This window comes from Galleria mellonella, unplaced genomic scaffold, assembly GCF_026898425.1.
Source record: "Galleria mellonella isolate WM207_F2 unplaced genomic scaffold, CSIRO_AGI_GalMel_v1 utg56, whole genome shotgun sequence".
In the NCBI taxonomy this organism is placed as follows: domain Eukaryota; kingdom Metazoa; phylum Arthropoda; class Insecta; order Lepidoptera; family Pyralidae; genus Galleria; species Galleria mellonella.
Window position 1 is genome coordinate 2,509,266 of NW_026442117.1, and position 23,644 is coordinate 2,532,909.

The window sequence follows — 23,644 nt, forward strand, 5'->3', positions numbered from 1 at the left end:
TTAAATTTATTAAAAATTTTCTGCAAATATAATGTAAGGTTTAGTTTTGAATAAAACTCCTACGTACTCCATATATGAATATGTTTAATAGGTATCACATAATGAAAACTGAAATACAAACTGTCTTCAAAAAGATGGAAGCTCTCAATTTTATTGATATTTATAATTTCTTTGACACTTATATAAATTTGGTATAAATAGGATCCCATATTGTTGACAATCGAAACACTGCCTGCCGATGGCAGAACAAGAAACGACGGTGACCCTGTTGTCGGATCCCTAAATTAGGATGATAATGGCGAGATGTTTAAATTACAGAAACAATGACTTGTACGTATTTGTTACCATTCGTTTGTTTATAATAATTACGTCCTATGTTAAACTAGTGCTCCTTTGTTTTGGAGTTTTAGGGGCATTCCTTGATTGAACCGTGAAATGAACACTTGCGATTATCGTAGTGATTGTAAAATGTTAATAAATAAAATATAATTGAATTAAGCAATAAATCATCTAATTCAGTATTTTAATCATGTAGAATTGTTGTAAGGGTTGTCTGTAAGTGATTGCTTTTAGCGATAAGGCCGCCTTTTGTATATGCACATTCTGTATAAATACTCCTTGTATACATCTCTACTGTGCGCAATAAAGAGTTTATTATTACTATTAGAATTATTATTTAGTTAATAAATTAGTTCTTTAAAGACTCTTGTCCCTTGTATCTAATAATATAAATTTTGTATTATTAATTATTAATTTTGTCATTATTAAAGCTGATTTCCTTTTCGTGTAATAAAATTTTAAATGCTTAATTAGATATAGTTGTTTTACTTATATTGAAAATAATTATATTATTCATCATTTTATAAGTGTATGTTACGCATGCTTGAAACTCGATCGTTGGGCCACACGTGTTCTCGCGTGGTATGAATGGGCGCGCATACGCAGGGCGCGGGGCTAAGGGCCGAAGCGAGGCGCGCAGGCGGCGGGGTAGCTAAGGCTTTTTTTTCAGGCAGTATAACTCGACGCGCGAATGTAGACGCGCGTCCTTTGCTTGGAAGACTACTAGATTAGATTGTTTATAAGTTTTTTTTTTCTTTATTTTATATTGTTTCGGTTAAGTTATTATTGTGAACTTATTGTGAATTCAAGGTAAGTGGATAGTTCAAGTTAAGTATAATTTTTAGAATTATTTAGTGTTTATTCTTGTTAAAAGGCATAATTATAGTACTGTCTATATTTCTAAACTTTTGAGTTTAACAAACTTAACTGTTTATTGTAATAATAATCGAGAAATTAATTATCTAATATGAATTAAATACTTATATCATGCACACAACAGTGTCACTGTTGTCCCACGAACTTTTTATTCTGTGTATATCTACTCACTACCTAATATCATTAATTAATTTATAAACAAAGTAAAAGTAATTTTTGTTAATAAATAAATTTATTTGAACAGAAATAATGTCTTCGGATCCTGCTCCGTTGTCAAAAACTGCTAAATATAAGAAGATCACAAAGCCATTACTTGAGAGGAAACGGCGCGCACGCATCAATCGTTGTTTAGATGAACTTAAGGATCTCATGGTCGGCGCTTTGGAGGTAATATTGACTTTACAAACCTACGTTTTTTTTATTATTAATAGCCCTTTAGATTATTTGAAATGAATTGAGCGTGACATAAAAAAATTCATATTAAAAAATAATTAACATTGTACTTGGAATTGTGAAATTTGTCTTGTTTAAAATCTTTTGGCAAAATATTTATTATGTGTTTTGAGTACTTACTATCTGTTGACGGGCAAAAATAGCGATGGCTATATGTTATGTTATTAATACATATTATTTATCTAATTAATATTTTCTGGAGATTTCAATGCGGATGAAAATATCCAAAAATTAGCTTAACTTTAGTTTCTAAAACTGTAGATATATATATATGTTTTTTTTAAATATTGTGAATTTTTTTATGGATTAAAAAGTTATTTATCAATTAACATATTTATGTTATAATTCTAGAAATTATATCTACTTATGTGCAAGCATTTATTTTAATTTTCCTATTATAAAGTTGCTATCAAAGTTTTCGAAATAGCCACCCATCTTTTAAACATAGAATACTTCTAGTATATACTTAATTGTATCTAAAAATGCAGCTTAGCTTTTTCTGCTGGTCATCAAAACGCAATCCATCATCCATTCACACGCTATTTATTTTTATCACGGACCGGTCGTCCTTCTGTTTATTACACGAGTACTTATTGAGCGCCGTCTCAGAACTGGTATTCAAAAGTACAAGTTCCATTAATAAACAGAACCTATCTTCGTACACTCGTACAGTTATATTAATGTGACGTTTACCCTCCAGTAGCGTGAGAAACGATGCTTGCACCTGCGCTTCTCGCTAATTTGTTTTTTCTTTTGTTCCCAGATCGATGACGACAACTTGAGCAAGTTGGAGAAGGCTGATATCCTTGAATTAACCGTTAACCACCTTACTAAATTACACAGTCCTAAAGATCCCGTTGTAGAAGCGAAGAAGTTTCAAGCCGGTTTCGGACAATGCGCAGCAGAAGCGTGCCGTTTTATTATGTCGGTACCTGATTTGGACTCGAAAGTTAGCCAAAATTTGATTAGCCACTTATCACGACTCATAACTGCACAACCTCTGACTATTCAGGTTCCAGACAGGCCGCCTTTTTCGCCGCCGATATCACCGTCTTCGGTAATTTCGGACAGACAACATTATTATAGCGATCATGATAGATCCTCATCAGACGCAGAAGATTCAGTTTATTCCGGAGATGGAGTATCAAAACAATGGGCTTGTCCTAGACCGAATATGAACGTAACACGCAAGACATCAATGACGGGCCTTCTTACGACTGTAGATAAAATAGCTCCTCAACACACACCAGATAATATTAATGTTCATGGACATAGAAGTAATGCATATTTTAATAGGGTTCCTGTAGAGGCTAAAGACGTAATACTCCAAAAGATAAGACAACATATAATGGATAAACGTGGCAATGACAACAACGCTGATCCAAATATCAACATAGATGAGCCAGAAGCAAAATATTCATATAAAAACGATTTCCACAGGGCTGAAGTAACTCATCAATATTCTCCTGTCAATAATCCTAGCAATGACACATTGGATCTTAGAAAATTCAGGTCGCCATCACAGTATGCCGAAACAGAATCGCCAAAAAAATCCGTCGTATACCATGCCGGTAATCAATTAGATACGACTCCTTTAGCTGAGAGCAAAGTTGAGGTGGCCAATCTTCCGGAACAATGCGAATTGCCGATGGATTACAGTAACTTGCCGCCAAAAAAGAAAAGGAAATTAATCGAGTACCAGGAGTATAAAAAGCAAGAGGAGGCGAGGCGGCAACTGGAGGCTTTTTATGCGGAGAAAAAAGAACGCCACGCCAGCGGACCTATAGTGGACGAAGACGTCAATAAATGGCGTCCTTGGTGATAATACTCTAAACTTCTGTTGCTCGCATATTGTGATATTAATAGTCTCTTCCATGACAAAGCTTTAATTTGTTGTAATTTATTATGTAATTAATTAATTGAACGATTGTGCCTTAATTTTATATATTAATTTTAGCAATCAAGTAATTGACTGTATTAGCATTAAGTATGTTTTTGACATTTAGATCTATTTATGTGCCATTTATTTGATCTCGACGTCTTCCTTTATGAATATTCATCAAAGCTTGTTATTGTCTAAGTCTTCCAAATGCAAAATTGTAATAGGTATTATACATAGTGAACCCTTTTAGTCAGATACTGTAATTAATAAATATTTTTTCCAAAATGATTCTATTATTGATTATTGTCCAAACAATTGCATATAAAAAATTGTCTTATGCCCTCTTAGTTACTTCGTAAGAATATTACGTATTATATTATCGAGATACGTATCTTTGTACGCATCCTATTTTTTAACGCTGTTATGAGGTCTGATCATGGGGTGTAAGACCTACTAAATATTTCACATTTTTATAAATTATTTTTCATATAAAAATCACAAATAGTCTAAAATTTGCATGTTGATTAATTAATAATAATCGCAAAATTATTTTTGTACATTAAAATTTATTCTATGTGCATATTTTTGCTATAGTTTGCACATACTGTCCTTTTAGATTTACTTTAAAATTCTTGAGAAAATTAAGTAAGATCGACTTGACACAATACCATGAAATGTTCGTGGTGCTTTTTTTAATGATAATGGAATGATAACGCCCAGGGCACCAGTGAGTGATGATAGATGAGGATGAAGCAATTAGCCTATCGTGACGAATTTAACAAGAATAAGCTACGATGGTTTCCAGGAGGAATCATCGTGCATAAGCATATCATAGCAAAAGAGCTGTCAAACCCCATTAATAACAATACCTTTCCCCCCATGTTCATGGTGTTGTTATAGTAAGTACAATGAGTATCAACACTAATGATTACTATTATTGAAATAAGTGTAATAAAAAAGTTAAAGTTTTGGGCAAGTTTCAATATCAATCCAAAAATCGTAAGATGTAGAAAAAAATATTTTATAGTTTACAATTTTTGAGTTAAGTATTGCCATCTATTAATTTTGAAAACAATGTAGCAACTGAATTTACTTATTAGTAGGCGTATCAATACAAGTAAATATTATAGTAGAAGTATTTTATTAAAAACATAGATGTCGCTTTTCTGCGCAGTGCTACCATCTATATTAATGTTATTAAATTACAAATACTAAACGAGCCTTCTTGGATAAAGATCGCTTCGACATATAATTAACTACATATACATCAGCATCGAATGCTTTTACCACATATTAATGTTTACTACTTGATAATAGATGGTAGTTAGTAGGAATTTTTACAATAGTAAAATATGTATTTAATAAATTATTATAAAATCAAAAAACTTTTAATATTTTTTTAATCCAATACGTTCATAACATAGTTAATAATTTTATTTAAGTAAGTAGGTAGTAGCTAGTAGTAAATAATAACTAAAATTACAATTTTAAATGGATTAAAAAAAATATTAAACAAAATTGTATTTAATATTATATTATATTATTATAAGAAAATAAATTACTTCTAAGTACAGTTATTTTCAATATACAATATTATCTAAAACTTTCTGTGTGAAATAATAGCATCTATTGTCCAATAGATGGCAGTAAAAACTCAGTGGGGTAGGCTATAAAATTTTTATTACCTATTCGACTCACCATTGTCGTCTCGTTGATTGTCGCTCGTAGTAGAGCGTAGTAGTGGGGCGAAAGCAAATCGACTCCATTCATTCATTGACGCGCCGGCCGGCCGTCCAGTCGGTTGTCATTAATTTAATGAAAATCCGAAAAAGCTGTATATAATGAGTTTCGCGCGCATCTACCGTTTATTCGACGATTAAAAAACGAACTCTATGCTAATTTATTTTGACTGTGTTGACATTCGTTTTGACAATTACAGCAGATGTTTGTTCTGGTGATGCGATGTTGATTGTGGTAGTGATTTTGTAAAATGTGGTGAGGAGATGCTTGTGGGAGAACAGTCACCGGCGCCGCGAGTGGTCGCCGGGCTGAGGAAACTTCGACCAGAATTGACACCAGGACCCGTGCCCGCGCCTGCTGATCCCAACCTACGGATATCAGGTTGGTAATCCAGTTTTAATAACATTTAATTTTCTATTTTAATATGTAGGTAGTATAATAATCATGAGTAACCTAATTTAAACTATGATTATGAAAATCCACAAAATAAAATATTAAAAAAAAAAAGATTCGTTGCTGCGGTCATAAAAAAAGAAGGAGTCTATGTCCACTTATTTTTCTCTGAAACATTGTCTACATAACAAGGAGCATGACGTGAAGTTACAATTTACCTATATCGTCATAGTCGTAGAATCCGTCAGTATTCTACGACTATGACGATATAATGTAGGTAATGTAAACATATGAGGTAAGGGTAAAGCAGGTTATAGGTGTATCTAATATCTGCTTATTCTAATTCCATCCCATTGAAAATACTAATCTACACCTAGTTTTTTTTAATGCGTGAAAATGGAATGGTAACTCTGCCTACGCTATCGGTATTCGTTGGCGGGACACCAGTGAGGGGTAATAGATGAGAAGAAAGGGCAGGTCAGCTAGCCCACCGTGATGAAATTCATCTGGAATTCAGCACGATGGTTTCCACGTGGAGGTCGACCTGATATGAATGGAATGGTAACCCCGTCTGTGCTATTGGTATACACTGGCGGGGCACCAGTGAAAGATGATTGGTGAGGATGAAAAGGCAGGTCAGTTAGCCCATCGTGTTGAATTCAACGATAAATTAGTTAATTAGTAGAACCGCGTGGAGGTCAACCTGATAAGGTATATTGATAGCGATGGGGACTATCCTCCCCATTACTAACAATCCCTTTCCCCCACATAAGAGGATCTAGGTACCATTTGTAGCCGCCTACTTCTTTTTACTTTTTTATGTGCCTATGATGACGAATCTATCGCCGTGTCGGTCCCGGCATAGAATGGACCACTCCTTTCTTTCTCGTGGGTGCCATAAGAGGGGACTAAAGGAACTTATGGTCGAGAAATGAGTAGCAGCGTCCCTCTTAAAACATTTCTAAAAGCCTAACTGCGGTTGCTAACCCACTTGCTAACTATAGCAACTACTGGCAAAACACCCCTTCTGGTGAAAGGCTAGTGTTCAGCAGTGGACAGTTGACGACTGAAATAATACCAATGATGATGACGAATGTATTTTTTTTTTATAAAGTTTTTAACGACTCTGAAAACTAGTATTTTTGTAGCCAACTGAAATGTTTTGTAATCATTTTTACACTATATTCACTGAACATATCACAAATCAACGTCGCATTATAAATTATTGACCGTATTTACTAGAAAGTATGAGGATTTATAAAATTTAATGTCACATAACAATACTTTTAAATCCAGAGGCACTTTTTTGCATAGGGTTTCTAATAAGCTGGCCATAATGATTATGGCCTGATGTCTGTCCATTGACGAATCCGATGTCCTGAACAAAATGTCCAGAACACGAAGCTTTCAGCTTATTTTCATAGTATAAGGTTTAAGGCGTAGTGCAATTCATTTGACTTTGTCAAACATACCTACGGCAATGATAAACATATTATTATAGTTTTATGGTATTTACTATGAGAAAACCTATGACCCATTGTTTATAGTTGTAATGATTCTAAAGAGGAAAACATTAATAGGTACCTATTAGTTCGGTAAGTGCCTAACAAACAATAGATTATTTTAATTTACACTTAAATACTTAACTTCTCATAACACCTTACCTTAATGTCCCATTTCCCGTCACTGGCCATTGATCTTTTCCCATAAAACGAAAATGTAACCCAGTTATTATCACGCTGGTCAGGTGGCTTGGCTTATCTAGTTCTTTATTTCGATTTTTTTTTTCTCTTCTAGCGCATCTACAGTACTTTTTTTATGTACACGACATGTGACCATACGCTCCTGAGCGAACACAGGGACAATATATTCCATGACTGCGATCAACTGAAAACTTTTTAACCAAATTTTTCTTCAATATATTTTAATGGAATGGTGTTCTCGCCTATGCTAACAGTATGCAATGGCGAGGCACCAGTGGAGGATGAAGCGATTAGAAAGAAGTCATATCAGTTGGCCCATTGTAGCGAATCCACTGGGTATTAGCTACGATGGTGTCCACAGGGGACCGCATGGGGCTCGACTTGGAAATATATATTGATAGCAACGCGGACAAACCTCCCAATTACTAAAAATCGCTATCTCCTTCTTTCAATGGATCACCGTATAAGGTTTCCTACAATATCTTGAAAAAGCACTTTTTTTCAGGATATAAGCGTAATACGTCACGTCATGGAAAATAAATGACCATCTCTATCTTTACATCACTTCGTCTTCACTTATCTCTGCCTGCAGTTATACACAACTGGACATAGGCGTCATCAATGCGTTCTACCTTGTGCGATCCTCTGCTTTCTACATTCGTCCGCTTCCGGTTGTCTTTTTAATAATATCATCTCCGGCAACCTTTTTACTTTTACCAAAGACATTATAAATGTAAAAGTGTATTGTTTTGCTTGTTACCTGTGGGCTCCTTACAGTTCAACTAGTTTTTACAAAATTTAACACAGACATCGCCAGTACCTGCTATTCGTACACCAGTTCTATCCTATAGGATAGGTACTAGTGCATTTCTAAGAAAGATACAATAAAGTTTAGTTGCAATTATCATAGATATTCGTTGCCTGGTTCCTCAAAACTAACGTGTTTTTAAAATTCATGTTTTTACCTCAAAACTCTTATAAACCAATATTAGCTACTAAAGTGTTTTGATCGAGGACTATAGGCGACTTGTGTGATTGTGTGATACTTATTGCAAACACTCTCAAAATTAGTAAGAAATTAAACCTTTTTGATTTGTACTACCTAAAACTGAACCTGAACATAAACAGACTGTCTCGTGGTTAACTCTTCATGAAGTTTTATTTAAATGGTATATATTTAATATGAAGAAGAGCATTATTTCTACTCTTGAACTTTATCCTGCCTGATTAACAGATATATCCCAATAATCGCGTTGTCATGGAAATCAGAAAGTACTAATTGATTTTTTTAAGACTATTACGTGCATTTAATAATAAATCGATATATCGATATATTTCTCCGACCTTTTTCAAGAGATGATTTGTCTAATTTTTTTTTCATAAAACCTGAATGGATTATTATTTAAGAAAATCGCAAAAAATATCCAGTTACAGGCATCAATACTTAAGCGAACATTTATTTTTATTCATAAACCTGAATTTATATTATATCGTACTATCGTATACACAATATTGCATCTAGTTAAAAAGTGAATCTCTCAAAGTTTCCAAACCTTTTAACAGAATCTGGGCTACGGATGTTACTGGTGTTGTGAAATATATAATGTATTGTAAAACGGTTTATTTTACAGCCTACAACTACATCGGTTTTATTGAAAACATCTGGCAGACCCAACTAGTTACTGCTAAAGAAAAATAGCCAATGAACTAGTTATTGTGTTTGCTCATCTTTACTTAGGGTTCAGTGTAAAGTGAAAGAGCTTGTTAAGAATATGGTATTGTTGTTATTATTATATATTTTTTTTTTTCAGGAAATGAAACTAAATCCTTCATTAATTTTCTTTCATTGAATTTTTAAAATGTATTATTTAGCCATATATAATACAACAAAATAACGGAATAGTTATAAATTTTATTATATGTCCGATATGATTATTTTAATTAATATAATTTGTTAAATTATATAAACAAATATTATTTGTTTCCATAATTCATAGCAAACACTATTGAAATTTATAATACAATAAAAATTAAAAAATACAGGAGTACGTTAGTGCCTATGTTTAGCAATGGTCAGTTAACGGCTGATATGGTGATAGAAGTACATTAATAATTATTCCTTTTTACTCATACATGGTCCATATTAAATCTGTAGTGACAAAATATTCTTAATATTCGCAAAATAATCGGCATATTAAATCACCAATCGGATAACATATAATAGGAATAAAAAAATCATCGAAATTAAGAAATTCCTTCTTTGTGAAATTGCATAAAAATAATTCCGATTTCCGTTGTCGTCTCTCTCTATACAAACAATTTTTTACATCTTGAACCTTTTCTCGGTAGTTGTGATCGGTGCTGACCTTTTTTTTAGTGATCGCCTGTTGTTTGTGCCATCTGCGTTCAAATGTCAGTTGCCCCTATTGATAGAGTAGGGTGGCCAAGTAATACGGGTCGATTAGAATAATCGTATATCCATTAACATGGTAATATTGGTTGGAAAATTAACTCGCACTGAATGTATTCGGTTCGATGATTTATCATTGACATGACTCCATATAAATTACAATGAGCTTTACATTTTAAAATTTATTTCTCTTAATTTTGCTTAGAGATAGTTTTTAACAATTTTATACATCCACATAATATATAATCAAAGGTTTAATGACATGCCTGATATAATCTTGAACTATTAAACTCTATGGCTCATTCTATGCTAAAACCACAGCACCTCTTCCTTTCGCGTAGGTGTCGTAATAGAACGACTAAGGGAACTCAATGGTCGAGAGATGGGCAGCAGCGTCCCTTTTAAAACATCACCAAAAGCCAAACTGCAGTTGTCAATCCGCCTGCCAAGCGTAGCAACTACTGACAAAACCCCTTACGGGGAGGCCTATGTTCAGCAGTGGACATTTAATAACTGATAAGACTGATAAAATGACGATGACATTTTGTTACAAAATTTTACGTTAGTTTTGTCGTCAGTCGGTTTCTTAATTACTTCTTCCAAAGTATAGCTGTCAAAATTATAATAACACAGGAATTTAATGTACATTACACAGAAGTCATTCTTTAGATTGACAATATGCCAATAATGTAGATAGTAGGTATTGGCCCCAGCATAGTATAAAAATGTGTCAAACATTGCCCGTATCGATTTATTTTCAATTACACTGCAATTATTAAAATATTATTCTTGTATTTTTTTTAATAATTTGTACTCAAAACGACATTCTGTTATGGAGAAGCAGCCAAAAGAAATACTGCTCCTGTCAAGCTATTCCTTTTTCGAATAAAATGTAGTTAGTACGAAGGCAGTATTTACTTAAATGAGAAAAGAGATATTAATGAACAAATTTTTTACCTTTCACCACTCTGAGTGAATCATGCGATCAATAAATCGTCTAAATTGGTCATAGCCTCGATGTTTCATGATTAAGTGGGTTGGTAGTACTTTTTATGAAACATTAATGTGCTGTTTTTTTTTAATAAGAAGGATGATGATGCGTCTCGCTTGATTGTACCTGCATACCATAGATAGTACCATTTTCACGAAAGTTTAATTGCATCTCAACAAAATAAAAATTAAATAAGTGCTAAAAGATGAATATTATAATAAATTTTGCTAAGTTTATTCACTTTGTCAGCTTGTTTGCCATTCTAAGTTGTATAAAAAAAAACTTTAACATTTAATACTATGTAATACTATGTAATAATTAAAAATAGAATATATGCATTATCACAAAGTCGAGCCTTTTTATCGCTGGCCGGATGAACTTGACAATGTAAAGCACAACGATGACTTGTTAACTGGAAACAGAAGGTCCATTGATAATAAACACCAGTCCATAATAATCATTGACCATGTAAACTGCAGTGGCCGACATAGACAGATGTCGCGGTGCCAGTGTTTCCATTAAGATCGTTCGATCATTTTAAACACAAGTGGTGGCAATCACGAATTTATATATATATATATATATATATATATATATATATATATATATATATATATATATATATATATATATACCATATATAATATATACAATAACAACAATAAGTTAATAACAATGTTAGCAAAGGCGAACTGTTCTCTAAAAGAGATTTCTATCAGTCAAACTAACGCAGTGGCATAGGAAGTAGTGAGTGGGCAGTAGTAGTGCAAGACAGAAATTAAAATAAATATTTACATAAATTACAAATCATATATACACATATACATACGCATACATATATACACATACATACACATACACATTATCTGTCAATTTCAAAAACACAATTTTATCACAACACCACTAATGCTTTTAATTAATGATACGAAATATATCTATTGATACCAAACTCTCTCTCTCTGACTCTGAAACGCTGATTTTATTAACCGTTTTAACTTTGGTGATATGTAGATACTGAATAAAAGGTGCAAGTATGTAATTTGTCAGTAGACTTAAGTTGCCCATTTTACAGAATTTCTTTATAATGAAAATATTTATGTTATAGTACCTTTTTTTTTATACAACTTAGAATGACAAACAAGCTGACGGCCTACCTGATGGAAAGTGGTAACCGTCGCCTATAGACATGAGCAGTACCATGGACATAACAGAGTATACTGTTTCGCCCATGATACCCCCCATGCGTTGCCATTCCTGAGGACTCAGGTGTTATTCCTCTGCAGGGCCGTGCCTGACGGGCGTTCATTGCGTGCACCGCACGCAGGCGGCCGAAATTAAGAGGCGGCCAAATCGTTACAAGTTGTTTACTGGGCCGATTTCGGTTAACCAAAAACTGATTTTTTTCCCGGTTTGATGCCCTGTGTATAATAATAAACATTAAAAATTAAAGTAGTTTTTTTTAATGTTATCCTGGGGGCGGCCATACAGACTGGCACGCAGGCGGCCATATACCCAGGCACGGCCCTGTTCCTCTGTACCCAGTAAATTAACGCTATATCCCACCCTTCAAATCGAAACACAGCCATGCAAACACAACTGCTTCACGGTTGAAACACGAATGGGACAGAGGTACCCAAGCAATCGACTTTTGTACAAAGTCTCTCTCTGGTGAGGGATTTACTATAAATATAAAATCCGGTAAATGGTTAATGAAACTTAAAAATCGAAAGCATAAAAACAACGGAACATCTATGAACTACTCTTATTGTAGCGTGAAACTACTAAAACGAAATATCCTGCAAAAACGAGAACAGTGGTAACATTAACCATACATTATCATTTATACACGCTTTTCTCTGTACGAGAGCAAGTTTTTGTGTCAATGATGTTGTCAAAAAATATTACCTATACATGTAAGCTATTAACTATATACACTTTAATTAAACATTTATGACCGTTTAAGCAATTGTGTTTCTTAAACGGTTGATCGGATCATTACATGTTTACCCTGAACTTACTTGGCTAAGTACGTGCAACAATTACGATTTGTAGGTACAAAACCTTATGGCATTGAGTGTCAACTGTCATTCGAACTGCAATCCATGCACGTAGTAGAATTGGAGCACTGACCAAACCAAACTTTATGTCGATGACGTTAAGGTTTGTGTTGGCGTTATCGGATTTGGTAATTGTATGCACGTAACGAATCAGATTCCTGTTTAGCTTTAAGGCTCTACTTTGACTTAAACACCTATACCTACTCTGTTTACTGCTTTACTTATACGTAAACATATATAATACTTGTTGCAATTGCGTGGCAATACATTATACTGTATAACTATAGGACCTACTAATACGTTTTACATTGAAAATATTTGTTTCATGTTGGCATTTTCGTGATTCAACAAACTTTTATCCTGATTAAAATGGCAGAAAGAGTCAAGGTATAGCGCGGTTACATAGAAATTAAGTACTTATTATAAGGAGAACGCGTCGCATCAACTAATTGCTGCGCTTATCTGATTTTTGCCAAAACGCTATTGTCTATCCAATGTCTCATATTTATGAGACTTCTTTAGGAGTCATTACATTATACGATAATATGTATAAGATTACATCTAGAGAAGTCTCTTGAGCAATCAGGAAACTCTCCAAGATTTGACGGTATTTAGAAAATAAAGCTAAAACATTTCTTAAAAATCGACAACGCGAACGCAATGTCACTAGTGTTGTATTAAAGGCGTATTTGTGGGGCATCTCGTCCTCAAAATTTGATTTTAATATTGCAAGCGTCTAAAGGTTACGGTAATCAATTAGCATATATGTTTAATACAACTTGTTTTATACAACTTTAAATGGCAAACAAGCTGACGGCCCACCTGATGGAAAGTGGTAACCGTCGCCTATAGACATGAGCAGTACCATGGACATAACAGAGTATACTGTTTCGCCCATGATACCTCCCATGCGTTCCCATTCCTGAGGACTCAGGTGTTATTCCTCTGTACCCAGTAAATTCACGCCATATCCCACCCTTCAAACCGAAACACAGTCATGCAAACACAACTGCTTCACGGTAGAAACACAAATGGGACAGAGGTACCCAAGTAATCGACTTTTGTACAAAGTCTCCCTCTTGTTAATCATTTCAGTTAGTGGTGTAAAAGAACCTATATGAAATACCCTACCGAACCTAATCTGAGGAAAAAAATCAACAACAAATACTAACAAATTATTTTGTTTACAGGAGTGCTCCGTCAGTATTACAATGATGACACGGAATCATGGGCGTGGGTACGAGCCGCAGTCCGCGGAGGGTGCTTGCTTGCCTGGCGCGAGGGCACCCTGCCTAGGGGGCGAGCTGCCAGACTGCCACTGCGAGACTTACACCTACGAATGGCCTCGTCACTTCCAAACGCTTTCCAGTTGTCACGGTTGCGCGACGATGCTGCAGTTGCCACGTTTCAGGTAATTATATTTTTTACTGTTACTGGGAAATTGACATTAGAAATTATTTAATTGTAAACTGAAATTTCACTAACTGTAAAGACTTTAAAGACGAAGTTGGTGTAATTTTATGTATATATGACTTCTTAAGGTGCTATTACCAATTTGGTAACAGATTTCACACACCGATACCTGACAATTAGCAATATTGCTGATACTGATGATTCTAGCCTAATCTTTTTGTACCATACCGTAGTTTTGTCATAAAAAAAAACAAGTCTCCGAAATTTTATACCATAACAATTTACGTCATTCTTCTAAATATGAGTTTCTTCCGTATTTCAAATTTTCCTATTCTTGTACTGTTTAATTGTATTTTAATTCCTTGGTAACTGCTTACGACATCCTGGTGAGAAGATAACATTCCATCTTATCCCCAGGATGTCGTAAGCAGTTACTAATAGATTGGCAACATAATTGGAAAAATACTTCCATTTACCCGTTGAGTCTATCCAAATTCAAGTAACATTAACCAGTTGAGCAAAAACATGTCCTTTACCAGCTTAAACTGTCTTTATTTTAATGTCGTGGTTGACGCATGAGATAATTTAAATACCTACCTACAGGTAGTGGCTAAGCATTTTCGCCGCACTAATTGCTTCAAGAAAGCACTTTAATTGTAACAGAAACTTTCGTTTCCGCTGTAAAAACAATTTGCGGCGTCTGAGGATTGGCGATAACAAGCCATTGAGGTTTTAGCTTCATTTTTTGCTAATATTATAAGAATTCAAATTTGTTTATGTTCTGCTTGATTATGATCTTTCAGATAGCTAGACAGACGACTACAACGAATATTATTATACACTAATAATGCTATAGAGAAAGCATATCGATTTCAAAGTCAGAGCACAAATCAATAATTTCATTCTTATTAGTTAGCTTGACGAACCAATTTCCTCGGATAGAACCACGGTCTATACTATCTAAAGAAGTCTACGAAAATAACATGTCATATCATTTGTGAAAAACAGATAATGTGTATTAAGCAAGAGACATATTTAAGGAATTTGATTGGGAATTTACCACAGTTAGCCTCATTAATGGATTATTAATGAGTGTAGAAGTGTAATTAGGCCAATTTAGAAAGCTAGAAACTGGTTTTGGACACTACAAACTTCTGGAAGGGCATATTATAACTAAAACCTATAATTAAGTCTTGAGACATTCCCTTTCGTTATCCAAAAAGTAATTAATAAAACGTAGTTATCTATACTCCTATAAATATCCTCCATCTATACGTAGAAAGAAAAAACAAATACTCTAAGACATTTTACCAAAATTGATGGATAAAAGAATAAAAAAAATCAACACTGTATATTGGACTTAAAGGTCCAATAAGCAAAATATTATTCAATGAAACTGCACTACAAACATATCTCTAGTGCATTGATTTGAAAACATGAAGTAAACTTAAAAGATAATGCCCCATCTCTTTAAAATGAAATTTGAATCTACTCGTTGGTGAGCATATAGTTTGAGAACATTTTCGTTTTAGGTAAGGAAAAGAAATTGAAATTTGTTTATCGGACCACCTAAAGGCGTATAATTATCTAAAACAGTGTTTAGACACTGTATTAGATTGCAACTATAACGATCAATGTATAAGATTAACAGACAAACAATACACTAAGTTGCATCACATACGCCGCCGTTCATTGTCTAGCGGTGACAATGCTTACATAAATAATTACTAAGTCTTTAGATAACGCCACTGTTAGACCAATAGTCGTATGGACAGTACAAATATTGTTACGCGACTACTGCAGTGTATATGAATGAATATATACGAAAAGTATTGCAATGTCGAAATAAAATCACTGTTACCAGTTTAAGGAACTCTGCCTGAGCTTCTAACAATGTGCCATTTAATACTTAGAAAAGATAAAAGTTCTCCATTCATCGATTTTTTTGTGTTTATATTGTGACATTTTACTAATTATAATTTTGATAGTAGTATATATCGGTACGATTTACTTTCATATTGGTCTTATATTAATTTTGTCGCTACTTGTTTCTTTGCAGATAAAAATCTTTGTATTTGTGTGTGTTCCATTCTAACTTTGTAAAGATTGAAGTCATTTTTTTATACGTTGAAGTCTTAAATACTAACTTTGTTACAGTGACATTTTCTCATATTTTTAAAAGTTTACACACTAAAGTGTTTAAACATCAATACATGATTTAGTGTGTCCAATTACATATACGAGTACATAATTAGATAGACAAAATAATTGCTTTCGTTATCGTATACAAACAGAACGATCCCTCTACAGAAAATTGACAACATACTTGAATTTACAATTCTGATCATCAATGGACAATTAATTTTATAAATACTAATTATATAATAATTATAATTAACTATCATGTGTATTGACAGCTAGCTATTGACCAGTTTCGCTCACTGTATTCGATGTTGCCAGACTTGTTTCATAATTATACTTATATACAAAATATTTATTGAACCTCTCTTACGAGTATACCTACATAGCTCAAGATTACAGGTTTGATATAATACGAAAGATATTTTTTTTAATTTACATCCACTTTCCTTAGACAAAAGTTATCAAGTTTATTGCTTATTTTTAGTGCGTGTTTTAGAAGTTCCCACAGGAACAGGAAGTATGACTTTCCGCGTGGATGAACCCTTCTAGTTAGTAATGAATTTAATTTTTCTCTTATCGAATATATGTTCATTTCGATAAAATTCATCATCTAAGAATTATCGAAAACTTTTTTAATATTCACTAGAAGAATTTTATGTTCATAAAAGTTTTTGGTTGTACTTTTGTGTAGTCTCTTATTTCGTTTGAATTGTTTATCCGCGATACACAATTTACATTTCAACAAAGGGAGATTTTATATAAATAACCATACTTCTGAACCCACTCGTGTTGCTATCACCAAGCATTCTAGCATCAATCATCAATACTTACGTGGCTGTGTTTTGGTTTGAAGGTGCAGTGTAGTATAATGACAGAGTTTAAAGGCTAATACCTTAGTTCTCAGGAATGGCAACGGATGATTGGTATGTACCATGAGCACTACAGCGTATCCTATATACTAATCTATAGGCATCGATTACCATTTTTCATCATCATACTACCCTATATTAAAAATGTTATTCTTCTTTATAATTTCTGTCCATGATAATGATAAAAACAAATTATAAATTGTTATAAAAAATTGTGCTTAAAATTATTACAAGAATATCCTTATGAATATTTTATATATAATGTTTCTATCACGAAGCGATTGTGTTTGCATGGCTCTGTTTCGGTTTAAAAGGTAGGATATGGCAGTGAATTTACAGGGTGCAGAGGAATAACAACTGAGTCCTCAAGACTGGCAATGCATGAGGGGTATCATGGGCGGAACAGTATACTCTGTTATGTCCATGGTACTGCTTATGTCTATAGGCAACGGTTAACTTTCAATCAGATGGGCCTTCAGTTTGTTTGCCATTCAAGTTGCATAAAAAAATCTGTTAGTGCAGACCAAATGTTTACGTTTTTACGTTTTTAATAAAAACAGGAAATTATTGTTTCCTTTCTATGTGAACACGAACAGGTATCCAATCCACCGACTATTAATTATGTCCGCAAATTGGCTCATTTGCTGATTTATAATTACGTTCGAATGTTAATTGGCATTGTAGGAAAGCAACCTAGAATCGTTTATGGTCGTTACGGAACTGCCGCATCATACGAAACGAGGGTGATAATAATCTCGAATAAATGTTTCACTGCTGATTATACTGATAGATATATCATGTCTTCTGAATGTAGAAATACATATTTTACCTTTTAGAATTCCGTAGAACACTATTATTATTGATAACATATCTTTTTCTGTCGCTTTTAAATGTGTCCAAAAATAGCAAAAGATTGGCCGTCAGAGTTCTAAATCAAAGTTTCTATACCTATTGCTATAATTGAAATCATGAAAATAAATTCTTTAGCAAATTAAATAGTCATTAGACATTACATTCACCAGAATGGCTAATAATATATATATATATATATATATATATATATATATATATATATATATATATATATATATATATATATATATATATATATATATATATTATTTATTTGAAAACTATGGCTTTGTTTATTCAGAACGACTGAGTTTATTACATAATATTCCCAGACCATTCGTCATATCCTCGTTTCAGTATCAGATAGATGGTGTAATGATTTGGGCTTGTGATATCCGGAACTTCGCCCACGTGAAATGTTTATGATATCACAAGATACTCATGATATCCATCCTCGGTTTACAGGATATCTCTGCATTTATTAAACCAATTTATACACTAGTGAGTTGTAATGATTATACAACGCCGAAGCCCAATGATAGTATTTATGAAACTGAAAGACTTTCCCTAAGAAGCATTGTCGAAATTTGAATATATTTCGTTTCATATTTCAAAAACATAAATATGCACTATCATTAGATTTCCGTTTGATACATCTGGATTCAGAATACTGTCATTACATTTATGATGTAATAAAATTATTTTGCAACTGTTTAGTTAGATCAAATGTTTTATTTGTAAATCCGTTACCTACCCAATGAATAGCTTAATGTCATAGGGCAATTTGAGTAACGTCTTACAAGACGTCCGGCCTCCGGCCCCTACCGATCCCACCTTTCTCACGATTCGCTTACTTTAATAGCTCACAACAAAGCGTAACACCCGTAAATCATCGCCTTTTGTATTTGGCGACCTTTTGATGGTCTGTTTACCATAAGAAGGGATAGATCGTGAAGGTGTTGACACGTTAAAGAAACACGTTTCAAGAAAGGCCATATGATCCATGGATACAAAAAGTTTTCATATCGTTTCTAGCCTTGCCCTTATGATCAGATGTTTTTTTATTGCCATTCCACATAAGTACATGACAAAGATTCCGTTGAACTATTATTGATATTCAAATTGGTTATGATTATAACCGACTAGTTAATTTTTTAGTATTATAACGTCTACATTACATCCATGTCTAATAAACATGATAAAGATGTCCCTTCTCCATTGTTACAGACTTGCAATGCGGCGGAATATAACAAATGGGTGCGCGCGCTATGCATCGAAATACTCGGCCAGACCCCGTTACCACAAGTCCGTTTTCTGGACGTGCTGCCCGCCGCGGACACCAGTCGCGAACCAAAGAGAAAAGCTCCTCTGCAGGAGACACCCTCGTGTCCGCCGAGACCGCCACCGAGAGCTCGACGGAGGTTGCTAACCTCCTCCGAGACGCAGTTGCCCCGTAGGGACCATTCCCCCGCTGCAACGGATGAGGGCATCGTCGTCGAGGACGACGACTACGACTCATCGTCCGACCGCAGTCTCGATCTATCCCTCTCCCTCGACGCTTTGAAAACCACCGACGTGGTAGACGCGCCGGTACGGAAAGCTGAGATCATCAAGTGCGACAATTGCAGCAAACTGAACGCGCAACATCACACATTACCGCGCGCTAGGTCCACCGATTCGGAGCAAGGTCGCCACCGCTATTTGAAACGGTGGGAGGGTACAGCGGGGGGTGCGGAGCGCGGTCGTTACGCTATGGAAGCGGCCAGACGCAAGACCGCATCGCTGGAGAGCCGGGCGAGGTCTTGCTCGCCGAACGCTCACGAGGCTGTCGCTAAATACGTTCCGGTGAGGGAGCGAAGGGCGCTGTTCGAGTCGTTGTCACAGAACGGGAGCGTTATGGCACGGAGTACTGAACAGCTGGCACGGCCAGTAACCGTACCGCAGACGACGCCGCGACGAGCTGCGTCGCTGCATGATTTGCAGGCGCCACCGATGCGGTCGGTGAGCGACCTGCGGCAGTTCTTCGAGGCGGTTGCGCGCGGCGTGGGGAGCTGCTCGGCGGGCGTGCAGCGTCACAGCGCGCCCCCGAACCCTGCGCCGCGCGCCTTCACCTCGCTCACATGCGCTTGACCTGTTGTAAATATTGTAGATATCTTGGCGTTGATCGCCTACTATTCTCACTAAGTCGTTTGTTTTAAGACTGTTAAAAGTATTGTTATTAGAATCGTCTAATATAAAATATAAAAATGTTTAACTATTATCGTATGTGAATTCGTTTTATTTCTACCGTAACTCTGATTAAATGGAAGGTTTTAACTACACTTAATTTACTGATTGCGCAATTGATTGTAAATCTAGATGTCTATACCTTGGTACTGCGCCATAAGTACGTGGTTTTTTCTATACTAACTACAGAAAATACTAAAAATGTTGAAACCTCAAATATATAAATTTTGGATATGAACATTATGAACACCATAGATTGTGATACGAGGTATATTACACTCTATGTCCCGTTATCCATTCTGTCCCCTTTATCCGTTGTATAATTTGCCATCCCTAATATGTTATAATTTAGACTTAAAAAAATGCATTAATTACTATTTTAAGCCAACTAGTACTAAAAATCTAGTGATGGGAAGCCAGTTTCGTGATTTCACTTTTATTAACAATTTTAAATTTCCACATACATTACGTCATACATTGAGATTGTCTATTTCAAGGCACATAATATTTTACACATTTTGCTAAAAGTAACATAAAGATATTTTATAGTAATTAATCTGAGAGATAATGAACTTCGACTGGTACATTTTGACAAAATATCAGCAGCATATGTGCAAAGGTCGCCTCATGGGTTTCCAAGGCTTCATCCGCTGTTGCATTATCTTGCAATGTGGGTATTACCAACATATTTATGACCACAAAATTCACATGAATAGCCTCATGTGAATTTTGTGATTAGATAATGACTGTCATTGTATGACTAGAAATGAAGGTACTAGAAATGTAAGAGATTAGGTAACAATGTGATAAAATTTAGATAATAAAAATGTCTATTACAAAAAAAAAAACAAAGAAACAAATACCGTGTAAAAACAGCCAAAGATCCCTCGTGTGATATTACAGTATAGAATGTACTTACCCAATTATGGTAATCATAGAATCAAGAATTAAATTGCAACTATAAACACTCAGAATACGCACGAAATTGCGTTGTACTATTGTGATGTATTGCCCTTCTTATGAAGGTACTAAGATATTAAAATTTTGTTTCTCTTGCAGTTGCATTCAATATCTTAAACTTAAATCCATAAACAAAGAATTTCAGACAGGTCATTCTTACAATTTATCAAGGCATAATCCTTACCATTCTGAGTTGCATAAAAAAGACTGCCACCATATCTAAATTTAGTCTATGCACGACAGATTCTTAATTTTACCTTTAGACTAGAATATCTACAAACGACACATACATCGATGTTCCAACAGCCAAAAAAGAACATCCAAAACTACCAAGTTCATACGACACCACTATCAGCTCCTACCTATTCGTCTTTAAATGAAAATCCTTCAGTAATAGAAAATATCTGATGGACATTGAAGGTATTGATGTCAGTCACAATGAGACGTTTTGTCTCCACTGTCCATTGTCTATAACGCCATTGTCTTGAAATGCGGAACAAACGACTAATGAAAGGACGATAAGGTGAAATGCTTCCGAAATATGTACTTGACAGATAATGAATATTTTACCTAGTAAACTTTGGTATCTATATAATGAATCATTCTACTAATAAGTTTGGATGAAGCGGCTCTTTGATTCTTCTATTTATAAAGTAAATATTTCAGGCGGACGTAGGTATATTATTTTTGGTATATATGACATATGTACATAATAACTCAATAAGAAAGAAAAATGACACTTTGAAAGTTATCAATTTTGACCGACAACATTGCATTTTAGTCTCTGTGATTTGTGAACAATTTTTTTCTCTATTCTTGACTACAAGCAAATCACAAAAGAAAATGTGACAAAATATTCGCTAGATTACATGCCATATTTTATTCTTTATACAGACAAACATCGCTTTTCTCTGTTTAGATTTTATTGCCTAGCTATTATGCTAATGAAATGCTGGTACATTAAAGCAAATTGAGTGATTATAAACATCTATAGGAATGACAATCTTGCTATAGTTTGTAGTATTAGGTACATAGTACTACGTTATAGTATACAACAAAACATCTACATATAAGTAAACGATACAAATGTTAAACACACTAAAAAAATAATATGATTACAATTATAATTCTTAACGAGGTAATCGGAGATTTTGCGACATGTATGCGAGTACATTTCACCAAGCATAATAGAATTTAATGTTATAGGCGAAGAGCCCAATAAATATTAATTAATAAGATAATTAAAGATTAGTATGAATTAGAAATTGTGCCTCACAAAAAAGCAACTTCAATTGTGACGAAACTAGTTATTTTGATATAAAAAAATCGAACTACTGAACCGATTTGGATAAATTTCTATAAGAACAATTTGTAAGAATATGCTTTCATACAAAAAATAATTTTCCAAATCGGTTTAGAACTGACGGAGTTAAAGAATAACAAATATAAAAAAATCAATCGAATTAAGAATCTCCTTTTTAAAGTCGGTTGAAAATATACAATAATATTGTTACATAATAATACGAGAAGAACAATTAATTGCGAATTTGACTGATTAGGTTTCTTGTTGAGAATACAGATATAAACAGCATATGAAACGACCGCACGTACTTATTATTGATCAATTATAATCATTTTGACTTTATTTACAGATATTAGCAAATACGTATTATGGCTGAATTCTTGCCTATGGACAATGGTTACCGATTTTCCTTAGATGAGAAAAAAATGCGTATTGCAATCATTTATATGAAATTGAAATCATAATAATTTTGACCTTATAATTAAATCGATTTTCACATGGGTAGTCTTGGAACGGCCACACATCAGTCTATTGTGGAATGATCTCTCTCGACTGTGAGCAGAGGTAGATTGAGACACATTGCGAGGACCTCAACCGGGAAGGAGGGCTTTATCGACGATCCACTATAATTATAAAAACCAGGATCACTCTGTTAAGAGTGTACTCGTACGCCTGAAGAGAGTTTCGGAATAGAAAAGTTTTTATTTTGTGTTTTTAATAGAAAAATTTTCTGTTCTCTCTAATCCTTAAACTGAACTGTACTTAAGCTGGTTTAAAACAGAATAAAGCCCTGGACCAATACATTGCTATGTGGCTAACTGTTTTATAACTGCGTTTGAGGTCGTCAAAATGTTCAAACTAATTAATATCAAAACGAAGTTCATCAAATGAGGTGCGTGTTCATGTACATCATCTAGCTTCCATCTAGTGGTTAAAAAAAGAAATCAAGATTGTTTATCTCTCTCGCTCATCGCATCGCATACACGTATTAATAAACGAAATTATCAAGAATGCGGCCGCATCGAATCGTGGCTG

At 34.3% G+C, this 23,644-nt stretch overlaps 2 protein-coding genes across 2 annotated transcripts; both read left to right on the forward strand.

Moving 5' to 3' along the window:
* The first annotated feature begins 1,005 nt into the window (after positions 1-1,005).
* Positions 1,006-3,838, forward strand: LOC113516083 (uncharacterized). Its single transcript, XM_026900439.3, has 3 exons — positions 1,006-1,149; positions 1,460-1,602; positions 2,432-3,838. The coding sequence occupies exons 2-3, from the start codon at positions 1,465-1,467 to the stop codon at positions 3,488-3,490; spliced, it is 1,197 nt and encodes a 398-aa protein (XP_026756240.2). The 5' UTR covers positions 1,006-1,149; positions 1,460-1,464; the 3' UTR covers positions 3,491-3,838.
* Positions 3,839-5,288: 1,450 nt separating this feature from the next.
* Positions 5,289-20,385, forward strand: LOC113516171 (uncharacterized). Its single transcript, XM_031908732.2, has 3 exons — positions 5,289-5,671; positions 14,035-14,255; positions 19,348-20,385. Exons 1-3 carry the CDS (start codon positions 5,554-5,556, stop codon positions 20,248-20,250), a joined length of 1,242 nt encoding a protein of 413 aa, XP_031764592.2. The 5' UTR covers positions 5,289-5,553; the 3' UTR covers positions 20,251-20,385.
* Positions 20,386-23,644: the final 3,259 nt, after the last annotated feature.

Coding starts and splice junctions, on each gene's coding strand:
- LOC113516083 (XM_026900439.3), top strand. CDS start 1,465: ATGTCTTCGGATCCTGCTCCGTTGTCAAAAACTGCTAAATATAAGAAG. Junction 1,603..2,431: donor TCATGGTCGGCGCTTTGGAG/GTAATATTGACT, acceptor TTTTGTTCCCAG/ATCGATGACGACAACTTGAG.
- LOC113516171 (XM_031908732.2), top strand. CDS start 5,554: ATGCTTGTGGGAGAACAGTCACCGGCGCCGCGAGTGGTCGCCGGGCTG. Junction 5,672..14,034: donor TCCCAACCTACGGATATCAG/GTTGGTAATCCA, acceptor TTTTGTTTACAG/GAGTGCTCCGTCAGTATTAC. Junction 14,256..19,347: donor CTGCAGTTGCCACGTTTCAG/GTAATTATATTT, acceptor CCATTGTTACAG/ACTTGCAATGCGGCGGAATA.